Source organism: Acanthochromis polyacanthus, chromosome 8 (assembly GCF_021347895.1).
Source record: "Acanthochromis polyacanthus isolate Apoly-LR-REF ecotype Palm Island chromosome 8, KAUST_Apoly_ChrSc, whole genome shotgun sequence".
NCBI lineage: Eukaryota > Metazoa > Chordata > Actinopteri > Pomacentridae > Acanthochromis > Acanthochromis polyacanthus.
The window spans coordinates 7,415,473-7,430,119 of NC_067120.1; the positions used below are offsets into that span (position 1 = coordinate 7,415,473).

Sequence of the window (14,647 nt, forward strand, 5' to 3'; positions counted from 1 at the left end):
AAAGAGTGATGGAGGGAGAAGATCTGTGAAGCGAGCCACTGACTCTTGACCTCCTGTCTTCTGCGTACTATTTCTCTTCATTTTCCCTCCTCTGCACTGCTGCTCTTCATCCTCATGTCCTCCCCACAAGTATCATTCTCTCTACAAAGCGCTGCTGCCTTTGCTCGCTGTTTGAGAACCGGCCAACAATGTTCTCTGTGTTGTCTAATTATTGTGCAACAAGTTAGCGCTTGTCATTGTCGCTGACAGTGTTGCTTGTTCTGTGTGCAGCTCTGTAGCCTCCAGCCTGGTCGGGTCACATTCATATACAGTAACTAATACACCACATGTCAAAACACATCTATTCTTATGAAGTGCTGTTGAAATAATTTTCTCCTGCTCTTTCATGTTGCGGCGAGAGATGTATTAAATTCTAAACAAAACTGTACAGAATTGCGTTTGAGCAAGAACAGGGAGTCCTTCAGTAATTCTGTAGTGGATCAGATCGGTCACCTTTAGCTTCTTAGATGTGAAGACAACCTTTTGTTTGCCAGTAAACCAAATATCTCTGGGTGCTGAACTGTTGTTTAAGTACCACAAGCTATTTCAATATATCACTTTTGGCCATGGGACTTGACAAATTGATATTTACTGCATGCTATGACAGTTCATTTGTTAACTGAGAAACTATTCAGCAGCAATATTTTTTGCACAAAAACACCTCTGTCTCGTACTGCAAACATTGATGTGTTGACTGCTTTTGTTTTCCTAAAGAAAGACCTTAAGATGGAAACAGTAATTCGGACAAGGAGCAAACATTTGGAATTTCACTGCAGAAATACACAAAGTATGTGTTCATTTGGCACAATGTAGAAATAAGTGATAACACCTAGGGACACAACGCAGATTTTTATGACTTTTTCAGTGAAAATGTGACTTTTCTCTGACAAAAAGGAATACTCCAGCAATTTAGAGTGCTTTTCATTTATGCTACCTTATGTTTCCTCGCAGCTTCTCTCCTCCTGTGACCCAGAAATCAAATGTTGAGTCTTCTAATTACTTGAATGCACTTTGAGGGAATAAGGAGAGAGGAGGCTTTCAGAGAAGCTTAAAGCTATGAAAAAACATGGGTGTACATTGTTTGAGACTGGAAGGATTTCTCGTTTTGAAGTTTCAGTGTCTTCATTCTCGCATCTTTTCCTCAAATCTCTTTCTAGCACCTTCACTGGGAGGAACTAAGACATAAGGAAAAGAGACAGATGTTTCATAAAAAGCCTCCATAATATTGCACTTGCGCACAAAATCGTAAACAGGAAAAGTTTGAAATCGAAGCGTCAACTTTTTAATGCATTTCCAGCTTTTGTGCATGTCTTTCGAAAACTAAACCCCAATTATAACCCTACGTTTGTAACCTAAAACCTGAACCAAGACAGGCGGAATCATCAAATTCCCTCTAACACATGAAATCCTGCAGCATCGCGATCTTCCCGGCTCCACTTCAGAAACGAGGGTTTGACGACAGCAACAGATAGAAATAGAAACGGTCTATCTGTGGCTCTGGATGAGACTTTATGCACAGGAACTCTTGTGTAGTGGATATTCGCTCGGTGAGCTGTTTCTGTTCTTTGGGTGATGTGTCAGTTCGCAACGTTTGGTTTTTTTGTGTGCGCGAGTGAGAAAGAAAGAAAGAATGAGAGACATTCCCCACATCCGTTTCCTCTCATAGAGGAACAGTCGGTCAGGGGTTTGGTGCGCTCTGGTGAGTTCGCATGTCGCTCAGGGCCAGAGAAGAGCGAGAGCAGAAATGCAGAGCACACAGATTGGACGTTTCTCTCACCCAACAAGGATTTTAAGTAACCTGAATGAGGTGGCAAACACTGAATGAGGCAGCGTTTGTGAAAATATTAGTCTAGTTCAGTTGATCTCAAGTGGACCAGACCAATAAAATCATAACATAGTAACCTATAAATAACCACAACACCATTTTTTTCCTTTGTTATAGTGCAGAAATGTTCTCATTTAAGGAATCATCTTTTTACAAAACAACCTGAAATGTCTTAAGAAAAATAAATTCAATTTCAACAACATTATGCTTCAGTTTATCATTTAAACATCACAACCTAAAGATCAGAGTGTCTACCAAGGAACAAAACATTTGGTCACAGGTAAATTACATAAATGACACAAGCAAGACAAAAAAATCACAAAAGCATGAGACAACGGAGAAAGGAAAAAAAAAACGAATTAAGCAAAACACAAGTTGACAATAATAGGACAAAAAATACAAACGAGACAAAAAGGAAACAAAATGATTAAAGTCACCAAAAACAAGACTAAATATTACAAAAATGAGACACAAAATAACAAAAGAACAATGAGCTAGTATCTGGTATTTTACTTTATGATCAAAACAACTTGTCATGGTTTAGAGGTTATTATAAATTTATGGCTTTACAAATTTACAATCTGCACTTAATGTCTTCTCTGTAATTTTTACACTTTGAGGGCCAGATTGGACCCGAAGGTGGGCCCATTTGACACCCCTGGTCGAGTTACATCCCGCTGTTTGATGCATTTTTAAGCAAGGTTTGCTGCAGTCTGAATGGAAGACACTAACATTTTGCGGGTTTTTTTTTAAATCAGCTGATTGCGCTGAGCCTCTCTGGACAGATTCAGTTCTCTGTTCATGTTGTGTTTTCTCTGCCTCTCAGTCTTTTTTTGGTCTCTTGCTTCCCCTTTTTCGTGTTTTATTTGGACTTATTGGCGTTATCTGTGCTGTGCCTGCGTGTGTGCTTGTTTGATCAGGGTGTGTGTCCTCATCTACACCTGTATCCGAGCCCGTGTTTGCCTACTTTGACATGTTTGGCCACACGTCTCCCTGCCTTTATCTCCTCCCTCGCCCTCCCACCATGTACTGTAATGCGCTCGCTTTCCTTTCCTCCTCATTGTTCTGCCTCTCCGCCTGGACAGGCAGTCTGGAGCAGGAGCTCACAGGAAGTCTTGTCACTTGTTGTGTTGAAGGGAAAGCAAACAGTGAGACGCACAAACACAGGAAGCGCTGCTTTCCTCGGCCGGGCCCCGCCTCAGTGTCTGTCTTTCTGCTTGGTTTATCAGAGCGGCTGCACATCTTTAACCACATGTGCTTTTTTTCCGTTTTTCGGTCTCCATCTCGCTTCGTCATTCTGTCTCTGCCGCTGCCAGTGACGACACATCTGGTCATGCAGCTGCACTCCACACCTGTATGCTAACATGCAGTAAGTATGTCTCAAAGCTAACGGTGATAGTGTTAAAAAGTGGACTTCCTCTTTCAGTTATTACCCCATCTGACCCAGAGGCTTTAATGACAAACATAAATTCTTCATTGCGCCTTTTCTGTCTTGCTCGAAGCAGGTGACCTTGATGTATGAGATTTAGACCAGGAGTGTCAAATTCATTTTAGTTCAGGTTCTACATTCATCCAAATGATCTCAAGTGAGCCTTTGTTTTCGTGCAAGAAAGTACAAACTGAAAATGTTCACATTTAAGGAATTATCTTTTCACAAAATATCATGAACATCCTGAAATTTCTTAATAAAAATAAAATCAATTTCAACATTATATCTCAGTTGTCATTTACACATTACAACTTCCAGATCACCGTTTATCTACAAAAAGGCACAAAACTTTTAGTCACGGGTATGTGGAACTAAACGATATAGTGTTTTGCTTTATGACCAAAATTACAACAATCAGATAAAAAAAGAAAAAAAAAACAACAAAAACAAGACAAAATATTACAAAAATGAGGCACAAAATGACAAAAGCGAGAAACAAAATGAAAAATGAGACAAAACAAAAAAGAGACAAAATTTGACAAAGTCCAAAAAATGGACAAACAACAAAAAAATTATACATATGACACAAATATGAGAAAAATGACAAAAGCAAGAAAGAAAACGACAAAAAATAGATATGGCAAAAACAATACACAAAACAAAAAATGAAGCAAAATGCAAAATGAGAAAAAATAGACAAAAAAAAACAAGCGACACAAAACGAAAAAAACGAGAAACAAAACAACAAAAACATGAGACAGAGGTCAGACAAAAAAACCCAAAAAACAAGACAAAATATTACAAAAATGAGACAAAATGACAACAAAACAAAAAATGAACAATCTAGTATTTTATCATCAAAACAACTTGTCATGGTCTAGAAATTATTTTACATTTATGGCTTTACAAATTTACAATCTGCAGTTAATGTCTTCTCTGTAATTTTTTACACTTTACAAATTTGGACTGGACCCTGTGCAGGGCCGGTTTTGGCCCGCGGGCTGCATGCTTGACACCCCTGATTAGACCCAGGTTTATTAGAGCTAGCTGTCAGGTTAGCATCTCTGACAGCTAAAAGGTGAGCTGTTGTGGCCAAAGATGGTATGAAGTGACTGGTCTGCACAGAAGCTGCAACCTGGACATCTTCACACTCTGCTGCACATGCCAGCTGTTACATAACCACCGCCAGCTGTGGACTGCACACTTCAGCGGTGTGTGTGTGTGTGTGCATGGAGTAAGAAACGATTCCAGTATGAGGATTAGCTACCTGAGCAAGGCCATTTGTGGCATTAGCTCGAAGCTGCTCGGGGCTGAACTAGAGAGCCTCCATTTGCAAACGCGTTCTGTGTGATTTTGTATGGAGATTTGAATACATTAATTTTTGAATTTGGAGCTAAGTCACACTCAGCCTTCTGCTTGTCAGATTTCAGCTCAGTGTTTGATAATGTAGGTCACGAGACTGTGCGAACGGTTGAGAAACTAATCTAAAAGATGTACACTCTCAGTCATCCTGGTCATGGTGATCCGAAGAGCTTCAGGAGAAGCCAGCTGGATTCCTCTTTTTGCTCTTTGAAGATGTCTCACTGCTTATCTAAAGGCCTTCCTCAGTTCTTCAAAGTGAAATGTAAAAAATGTTGAATAATCCCACGCTTACGTTTAGGATCTTTACCCAAATGAGATGCAGATAATATGTTAATACCAGCTGAAGCCTTCCTGCTAAAACTGCGATGCCACGAGTGAAAATGTACATGTGGATGAAACAAAAGCTGCATATTTAGAAAACATGAACATGCAGACAACAGAGTAGCAACAATTTATGAATATACCAATATTTATCTTAACAGCTACATAATAAAGTACATCTTGCACATTTTTAGGCTACAGATCTGAGCCTTTTTGACAAGAGGTGAAAGATCTTCAAGAACCACAAAGAGAAGTCCAGCTGCTCTGCCATGATGTTTTTAATGTTAATGTCTTTACGGGTTATTTAGCAGAAAAGTCCCTTAGGTTGATTTGGTCACAATAATTGTAAAAATGTTGAATTTTTGATCACAGATGTCACATATAGTGACTCGCTCTGGATGAAATTCTACTGATTTCATCACAAAACAGTCAGACCTCCATGAGATTGATTATGGGTTCTTTATTGTACAGAATGTGACCTTGAAAGTTATGGTGTGTTAGTGGATAAACAGTGAAAATGACAGTCACAGCCCATGCGTTACTTTACTTTTTTTTTCATTTCTCAGCCTCTCCTTGGTTGGACGACATGTTGTAGCCTGAGCTGGTGAACGTCTCCTCCTCTTCATTATGTTTAGCTGTTCTGGTTCAACCAGCTTGCCAGGCTTTATTTGTCATTCTTTCTTCTGTCCACCGCCTTTATTAATACTGAATAAACTGCATCCACACCTCAAGTCCTGTTAGTCGTCCTCTGCATTGCCATCCTCAAAACTCCACCACCAATATTACTTTGATTTTTAAGGGAAGAATCGACAGTTTGTTGTAGATAAAATGTGGGTATAATGTGTTTTTAGGCCACAAGGGGGCAGCACATCAATTCACATGACTGTCCATTGGGCAGAATCATGCTGCTGGGTAAAAAAGATCACTTGTCAGCAGTTAGGTTACTTTGTTTTTGTTCATCATATTGACTTTAGCAGGTCATGTGAGTTTTCTAAAACAGGATGGTGTATGCTGCTTCCTCTGAAGAGTGATGAGACAGAAAGAAACGCGAAAGCAGAAGAGATGTGATGGTGGCAGGAGAAATGTAGATAAAAGCAGAGATGGAAAGAGGAAGAAGGAGCGATCCAGTGGGCATGAAATCGGATCTTGTTGCGTAATCACGGCTTGCAGGCCTTCCCAGCGTGAACCGGCCTCTCTCTGCTCTCTCCAGTACAGTATCACATGACTGTATCAAGCTGCTGCAGTCTTAAACCAGCAATACCAATTCACCACCAGCCACACATCAATAGTTGTGTTTTCTTCACACTAAGGCGCCCATTTTGTCTTTCTTTAAGGATATTTAAAAGGGTCAATATGTAATTGAGGGACTTTTGAAGACTAAGGAATATATCTTGCAAACATTTTTATTATAACTAATATTTTTTTCTATGTTAATTATGATAATTTCTTCACAAAGTCCGTACTTATTTATTATGGAAACAGACACTTATTAATGAAAAATGACTGGATATGTCCAGTCATGTCAACTAAACAACCGTCCGAATTAAACAACCACCTTCTAATTATCTAAACGATAATAAAATGAGCTGATTCAAAAATTGTCTTGATTGTGTTCTTTTTATTAAGTTGAGATAATCATGACAGATATTTATTTTTTGGCAATATATCAAATTTTAGATGAAAAATAAATTTGTATCCGTGTCCGAGAAATCGCTTTCAACTGCAAAAACACCTCTCAAGGAAGTGTGTCAATTCCAGATCACATGACCTGCTCCACATGATGTCATTTCCTCTTGAAGAAAAGACTGACAAGACTCCAAGGCTTTCTGAGTTATTTAATATAAGGTAGCGTGTGAATCAAGTGTGGATTTATCGCATGCCAACAGGTTTACTACAATATCTTTATAAATAACTTTCAATTTAAATTTTACTGAATTGTATATATAATATTTAGAAGAATCTTTCAGTAAAAATGCCATGTGATGTTTGGCTAGAATAAAAGAAAAGGTGATTTTAGGCCTGAAAATAGCAAAAATATCGACCCCATCTTCTTATCAATAGTTCTTCAAGGTTTTCCCTCAAAGTAAAGCCTCCTCCTAGGATTTATTTTCCTTCTCCCGACAGGAAGAAACCAAGAAGCTTCTAAATGTCTTCCTGTAACCTTACATTTCCTCCTTAAAGAATGTTTTGGACACTCTACAGAGCGAGTAGCTTTGCTGACGCTTCTCCTTGCCTTCCTTCATTCATGTACCAATTCCTTTCACATACCAACAATACCAGATGTCACCGAGGCATCAGCTCTGCTTTACATCTCCAACCTCCCTCGTCTTTTTCATCTTTCTTTTTTAATCTTCCAACCTCACCTCCTCCCTCCCATGGCTGGTGCAAAGCCTTTATTCTCATGCCAGCAATACCAGACCGCATACCAGTCAACAGGGCAACAGTGACGGCCTGCACCTCCGCCTGCTGTCTTTCTCTCATCACGGCTCCTCGGCCCCAACACACTGCAGAAAAAACGAGAAAGCAGAGATGCTCTTTTCTTACCACTTGAGCGGTGCAATATTTCAGAATAACAGTAGGTGGCATCATAATCCCACCATACTGCACCTATGCTTTGATATGCGAGTTTGAAAACAAAGCAGGAGCACTTGGGTTGAAAGTCGAGGATCAGAACTACTCAAGGGTAAAAAGAGCTGAATTTAAGAACATTTTCAGACATAAAAGACTAAACAATGTTTTTAAAGTCTTATCCACCCAGCCAAGTACCTCATTCTGGTGGAGATGAACATTCCAGTTTATTGAATTATTTGTTTGGTGATCTTAAAGAAGTCAAACCTCATTATATTGAAGTTTAAAAGTGTTTCTATTGGCCTATAAATCACTAGTGTCAAACTTATTCTAGTTTAGGTTCCACATTCAGCCCAATTTGATGTCAAGTAGGCCGAACCATGAAATCAGAGCATAATGACCGATAAATAACCACAACTCCAAATGTTTCCTTTGTTTTAGTGCAACAAAGTACGTTCTGAAAATGTTCACATTGAAGGAATTATCTTTTAAGAAAACATTGTGAAGAAACTGAAATTTCATTAAAAAAAATGAATTCAATTTCAGCAGCATTCAGCCTCAGTTTATCATTTCCACATTACAACCTACAGATCAGAGTGTCTACAAAGGAACGAAACATTTAGTCACAGGTATCTGGAACTGAACGATACAGTATTTTACTTTATGATCAAAATGGCAAAAGTCAGACAAAAGATAAAAAAACAACAAAACAAGATAAAATATTCCAAAAATGAGACACAAAACAAAAGTGAGAAACAAAGTGCCAAAAAGAAAAGACAAACCATGTAAGTGAGACAAAAAGGAAACACAAAATGACAAAAACATGAGACAAACAACAAAAGTCAGACAAAAAAAAAGACAAAAACAACAAAACGTAGACAAAATATTACAAAAATGAGACACAAAATAACAAAAGAACTATGAACAATCAATTGTTTTACTTTATGATCAAAACCACTTGTCATGGTCGAGAAATTATTTTGCATTTATGACTTTACAAATTTACAATCTGCACTTAATGTCTTCTCTGTAATTTTTACTCTTTACAAAGTCGGGTCATATTGGACCCTCTGGAAGGCCAGTTTTGGCCTGCGGGCCGCATGTTTGACACCCCTGCTATGAATTCTCTTGTTAAATGTAGACTGCAAGCTGCTTTCAGGATCCTAAAATGTAACTTTTTGGATTTTTAAAAAATGCAAGAATGTCAGTTATTTTGATGATAGATTTTTTTAAAGAACTAATATAAGTAACTAATTTAAAAAATACTTGTTGATAATGGATTCATCCATCAGTGAAGTCATTATTTTGGTTCTCAGGGACCTTAATGTGTGCTCTGATAGTTCTGAGTGTCCATTAGATTCAAGCTGCCAAGAAAATTAAAAAAGCAAAATCCAGCTGTTGCAAGTTAGATGTCTTTTTAACACTTTCTCTGGATTTCACATTCTCAAAATTCTTGAGAAGTGATAAATGTATGGGTAAGGTTGCATTTCATTTCCTCAATCAGGTGGAATTTGAATTGAAACCAAAGCTGTCCAGATAGAGAAAGATAATACTGCTTGGCTCTGCGGTGTCCAGACATAACATTTGGCTTCGGGGGGCATCCAGGAGACATTTGAGGAAACGTCATCCTCCCTGTTGTCCGACTTATTTCACACTTGCCACTCACTAGAACCCGCATACTGAGAAACCAGCGTCAGATCATTTTATCAGAGGCATCCTGAGTTTTTGTGCTGCCATTAAACTAGGCGACAGAAAGCTATAGGAGCAGACGGCCTGGATAAACGTGCACTACAGTGGTGTCCTCTCTCCAGTATGTGAAAGATGGACGCAGACAGGCTGCCTGCTTCCTGGCGTCGCCCAGCCTGGCCGTATATATAGGCCCTTTCATACTGCACCTCTTGGCTCAGGCCCCAGCTCACATATATATACCTCTAGCTGTGCTCTGTGTGTGTTTGTGTTTGTTTGTGTGTGCTGAAACATATTTAGAGCGTGCCCACTAGTGTGAGACAGAGGAAGACGGTATGTGCTCGGTTCCTGGCAGCAAAAGAAACCCAGTGTACATTAAATTGCATAATGCGCACGTTAGTGGTTTTATAAGAGGTCTTTTTTTGGCTTTACAGCAGGGAGTGGTGTGTGTGTGTGAGAAAGAGGGGGAGAGAGGAAAAGAGTGTTTTCTGTCAGTATCACCTCTGTCTGTGCTTGGCAGCTTGGCACATTCAGCAACATGGTCCCTCTACACATAAATGCACTCAAGCTGCCTAAAGAGTGTGTGTGTGTGTGTGTGTGTGTGTGTGTGTGTGTGTGTGTGTGTGTGTGTGTGTGTGTGTGTGTGTGTGTGTGTGTGTGTGTGTGTGTGTGTGTGTGTGTGTGTGTGTGTGTGTGTGTGTGTGTGTGTGTGTGTGTGTGTGTGTGTGTGTGTGTGTGTGTGTGTGTACACTTGTGGTCCATGTATTCCTGGAAAGCCCGAGTAGGAGTGGAGAGGCCAGGGCTATTCCACAGCCGCACCGCAGCCAATGATGACTGTTTTCTGGAAGCTTCCCCTCTCATTGATGCAGAAAAACACACGGAGAAGATTTATGGATGTTTTATATTTAATCCTCAGAGAAAATCTGCAGTTTCAACGAAAAACAACAAGACACCGTGCGTTGACTGACACCTTTAGCGCCATTAGCATGCACGGACACACTCTTAAAGTTCACATCATTCTTGCGCAACAAGCAGCAGGAATGGGAATGTGGGGAGAAGGAGGGAGGTGGGGGGGGGGGACAGGCTCGAATAGAAATAAGGAAAGTAGAAAGAAAGCTCGAATTAGCTTAATGAAGGGGCTGCGAAGGGAGCAATAAAATCAAGGGGCTGTTAAGGTGCAGGAAGGACTGAATAGGAGGAGGGAAGAAGAAGAGTGGTGTTTAGAACGGCATCAATAAAGCCCAGGCTAATTGGGCCTCTGGTCTGCAGTGTTCATCCTCTTTCTTACGCTATTATCTCTGTTTTTTTTTCTACAAGCCTCTATTTCTCTGTCTCGTACCCTTCAGCGTTAACCCTCCTCCATCATCTTCCTTCTCCTCCCTTGTTGTGTAACTCTGCAGTGACTGACGGAGCAGCAGCAGCAGCAGCAGCAGCAGCAATTGATCAGCACTTTTGGTGCCAGGCTGCTCTTATTGTAATAAACGAGCCCGGAACCACGAAGTCAAGCCCAAGGAGTCGCTCTCACGCTCACAGATGCTTCACCACACTCCCATGATGTAATGCTGAACAACCCAGAATGCTCTTAAACTCCACCGCATGCCTGGATTCATCATTTTGTGCTCCTTATTGCTCACATCCCTCAGGACCTGTGCACACAAAAGTTAACGAGACATTTTACCGTAGTGTGAGAGAGTTTTTCATTGAACATATAGCTCATGATTCTTTGAACTGGCTGCTTGTTTTATTATCAATAAGCAGAAGTGCAGTTTAATTAGTGCTACTTCCAGGTAACTTCATAAAAGTTTTAAAAACACAATTTGTCTCGACCAGCTAGAGTTCCTGAAATAAGTGTGGGACCCTTGTAGCATATCTTCTTCCCCTCTCAAAGTTTCCTCAGTTGGCTGTAAAGAGAAGAGCATCTGATCTCTCCATTATTCAGTCTTTGTGGTCTGGGCCTCTGCTAAAACAATTCTCTCTGTCCTTCCATAATTTCACTTCTCCAGGTCCTCTGAACCAACCCTACAAATCCAAACTTGACAAAATAAGAGCTTCGCCTTTAGCTGTTGTCGGTGTACACACATCGGGTTGAAGCGTTCTTCCTCGAGGACATGCTTGTACGACGACGATAAATATCACATGTAACGTCATAACAGTGTCTCCTCTTTGTCTGCTCAGTCACTTTGCATGTCAGTTTTCCACATTTTTACATTCCTGCAGCTCGTTTCATTGTCACTTCTCAGGGAGGAAAACGCTGCACAGTGTTGGATATTACTCACTAGCCAGGCAGTGATTATTAAGGTTCATTGTTTTTTGTCAAGAGTGTAAAAGTCAGTTTTATCGTCATTACAAGGCAATCAAACATCCTCTGCAATCAGCTGTAATTTCACCTAGTGTCACTGAGAGTTAAGAAATTTGGTACACATCTGTAACTCTTCAAGATGCACAAAAATGTTATTGAAACCCATGCCCAGAACCCAACAGGAAGTTGGCCATTTTTAATTGTCATATTTTGGACAATTTTGGAACAATTTTTACACATTTTCAAAAGCTATAAACTCAGAGTTACTCCAACAGAGCTGAAATTTGGCAAGCATGTACACCAGGCATGTGTGATCAAAAGTTAGCAAAATGGTCTGCACAAGTCTGAAGGCGAGGAAATGGCGGCCCCTGGAATTTCGACATTGCGCCATGAAACAGGAAGTGCTGTATAACAGGCCTGTACATGCTCCAATCTACCTCAAACTTTACATGTGTAATCAGAGTCTAGACCTGAATCATTCCACACACCAATATGCAGTCACAGTGATAGCGTCACCTGGTGGCCAGCAATGATATGAGGACCCGTTCAGTGCTGCTTGCAGCTTTAAAACCCACTAATGTATGCCAGTAATTTATAAAAGCCCTAGTGACACTGCTTCTGGAGTTTAACAGCTTCCAGTGTCATGAAATGTACAGTTATTGTGTGTGTGTGTGCATTAGAAAGACTCACATATACTTGGAAGGGCTGCTTTGGATTTAAATGGCATTAATGGATCCTCAGCCCTATTCTTAGCCTCAAATCTGTCTCACCCTTCAGGCGTTGACAAGATCCGTGTTGGGTCGGTGGAGTCTGGTTTGTGTTCAGTCTATGGAGGAATATAAATGTGTATATATAGCTCCTCAGATAGGAAACGCGGTTGAAACATGAGAGCCTCCACAGGACCGTGAACGGACAGAAAGACGCTGGCTCGCATCGGAAAATTCCCCCCCCCCCCCCCCCCCCCCCCGTGTGTGGTTTTTTTTAAAGGCACCACCGGCTTCTTGTTGTTTTCTTTCTAATATTTCTAGCGTTTAGGCGTGACTTTATTCCCGTTGAATGCCGCCGAATAGAACAGGAGGAGCGGGTGTTTGTGTGGACATGCAGAAAGGGATGGTTCAAGTTTCGTTTGGGTGTTTTCTTTGGGAGTGAAAAAGCTCGGCGGGTTTACGTCAGCGCGGCCGTGGACACAAAGCATCAGCCTCAACCAGACTCCGTGTTAATATCGCTCGATTTTAGCCACCGCTGCGAGATCTCTCTTTCTTCTTTTAATCGGAACTCCTGCAGCATGAAGACTCGTTAACCCTGCCCCACGGAAACTAAATCGCAGAGGAGGGGGGAAAGAGAGAGAAACGACAGAGAGGAACAGTGTTGGAGAAGAAGAAACAGCAACTCCGTATTGTTCCGCGTTTGTTTGTTCTGCAGGAAAAGGGAGAGACTCGCTGCTGCTACTGCTGCTGCTGCTGGTTTTCTTGTTTCTTCTTTCCGAGGTGCGACAAAACAGCAAAACAAGCGTCAATTCTGGATTTCTTTATCCGCTTTCTGTCGTCCAGGATGAGGTTTAAAAGGAACGGCTCCTATACGTTAAATAGGTAAGAGGGTTGGTGGAAATGTGTGCAACTTATTAATCCATATGAAGCAAGGAGGGAGGCAGCATGTTTGGTTATACCCTTACCTCATAAATCAGTTTCTGTGCTTTACAATGAGTCTCTTTATTTCACTTTATGCCTAATAAATCTCCAGGAGACTTTTTGTTGCTTCATTAGCAATGATAATTCTTTGTCTTTTTGTGCAAACTTTGCAAGTATCACTTATAAAGCTACACAGCATCCGTAATATTTAGTTTTTTTTCCCAGTTTAGCACCTTTCCCTGATCACCCATTGATGATATCATTTCACTTCCTTTCACGGATGTCCTTTCATCAGCCCACGTGTGGAGTGGATCGGGAGAAACCTGTCTGTCTCGCTTTAGGGGTTGGGCTGCCTCTTTTGTTTTCCCTCATCCATTTAGGAAGAAAGATTTCTCTCTTTCTTTTTTTACCCCCTCCACCTCCTTCCCTTCTCTCTTTATCTCCCTCAACAAATGCCCCCCTCTTGAGGTTCCATCACCTAGCAACTTTCTATGTGTCGGTGCATGAGTGCAGCAGTGTGAATGATCTTCTACCCCTCTATCCCACTTTCTCTGGGACATGATTGCTTCTGTCTGGGTGTTTTTAAACCCTGTCACGAGTCGGGTCTTTCCCCAGCTCAGTGGTTCTCTCTCTCTCTCTTTATTGTGTTATCTGTCCAAGTCACAAGTTTATAAGAAAAATACTTTCTTTGTCTTACCACCATTCCAAGTCACACAGCTTTCCCTAAATCCAACCAATGCAGCTGTCACTCCGGATGTCTTTGGATTTTGATAAGGCCTAAAGGTTTGAGGAAGTGCACACAGACTCCCATAATTACTTGGTCATATTGTTGGAAGTGACAGTTGGTTTAACGGCGCTTTCGTTTCTTGCACTTTTCCTCCGGCGCTCCTTTTCCTCTTTCGCCTTCTTACACCGCCACACGGCTTTCCGCTGTACTCGACACACACAAAACCCACATCCTGACTCTCAGGTACCGAAACACAAAGGGCGCTAACGACTGCCAAGCCCCCCAACGCTCACTTCACTTCATTACACGGCTGAAAATGCGTGAATGATGTTATCGCCATGCACCCCCTCCTCCTCCTCCTTCCCTTTCTGTTTTCACTTAGGGAAGTGTGCAGTAAAAGTCTGCATCCTCCCCTTTGTGATCATTGTGTGTGCGTGAAGCGTGCTTTCACATGTAAGTGTGCAGGTGAGAGAGAGATGAGGTAATTAAACGGTGAAAGAGGAGGCCTTTCAGCTGGAGCTCCTGGAGACTGGCCTCCAGGGAGCGAAGAGGAGGAAGAGGAGGTGGTGGCGGTTTAGGAGAAAGAAGAAGGATGACGTCAGTGAATGTAGGAGAGCTGCTGCAGTTCTTTGTCACCTTTTGTTTCAGAAAGAACATGCATGCAAAGAAGTAGAGTCCACTGCTGTGCTAAGGTGATGTCTGAAGTTTAGTGTGGAAGGTTTGGGTGCAGCTCTGGTCACTTTTCCATCCATCTCACTGTTTG

The 14,647-nt window shown here is 41.2% G+C and overlaps 1 protein-coding gene across 3 annotated transcripts in view; it reads left to right on the forward strand.

The window, feature by feature from the left end:
* mob2a (MOB kinase activator 2a) overlaps positions 1-14,647 on the forward strand; it is a 74,294-nt gene that overhangs the window by 17,370 nt on the left and 42,277 nt on the right. Inside the window, exon 1 of one of the 3 annotated variants that reach the window (XM_051952811.1) lies at positions 12,548-13,118. The exons of 1 other annotated variant lie outside the window; for it this stretch is intronic. In XM_051952811.1, coding sequence (XP_051808771.1) covers positions 13,081-13,118 — 38 coding nt within the window. In that variant the 5' untranslated portion in view covers positions 12,548-13,080. Of the gene's footprint in view, positions 1-12,547; positions 13,119-14,470; positions 14,492-14,647 lie in introns of those variants that run through there. One more of the 3 variants, XM_051952813.1, reaches the window with a different exon arrangement.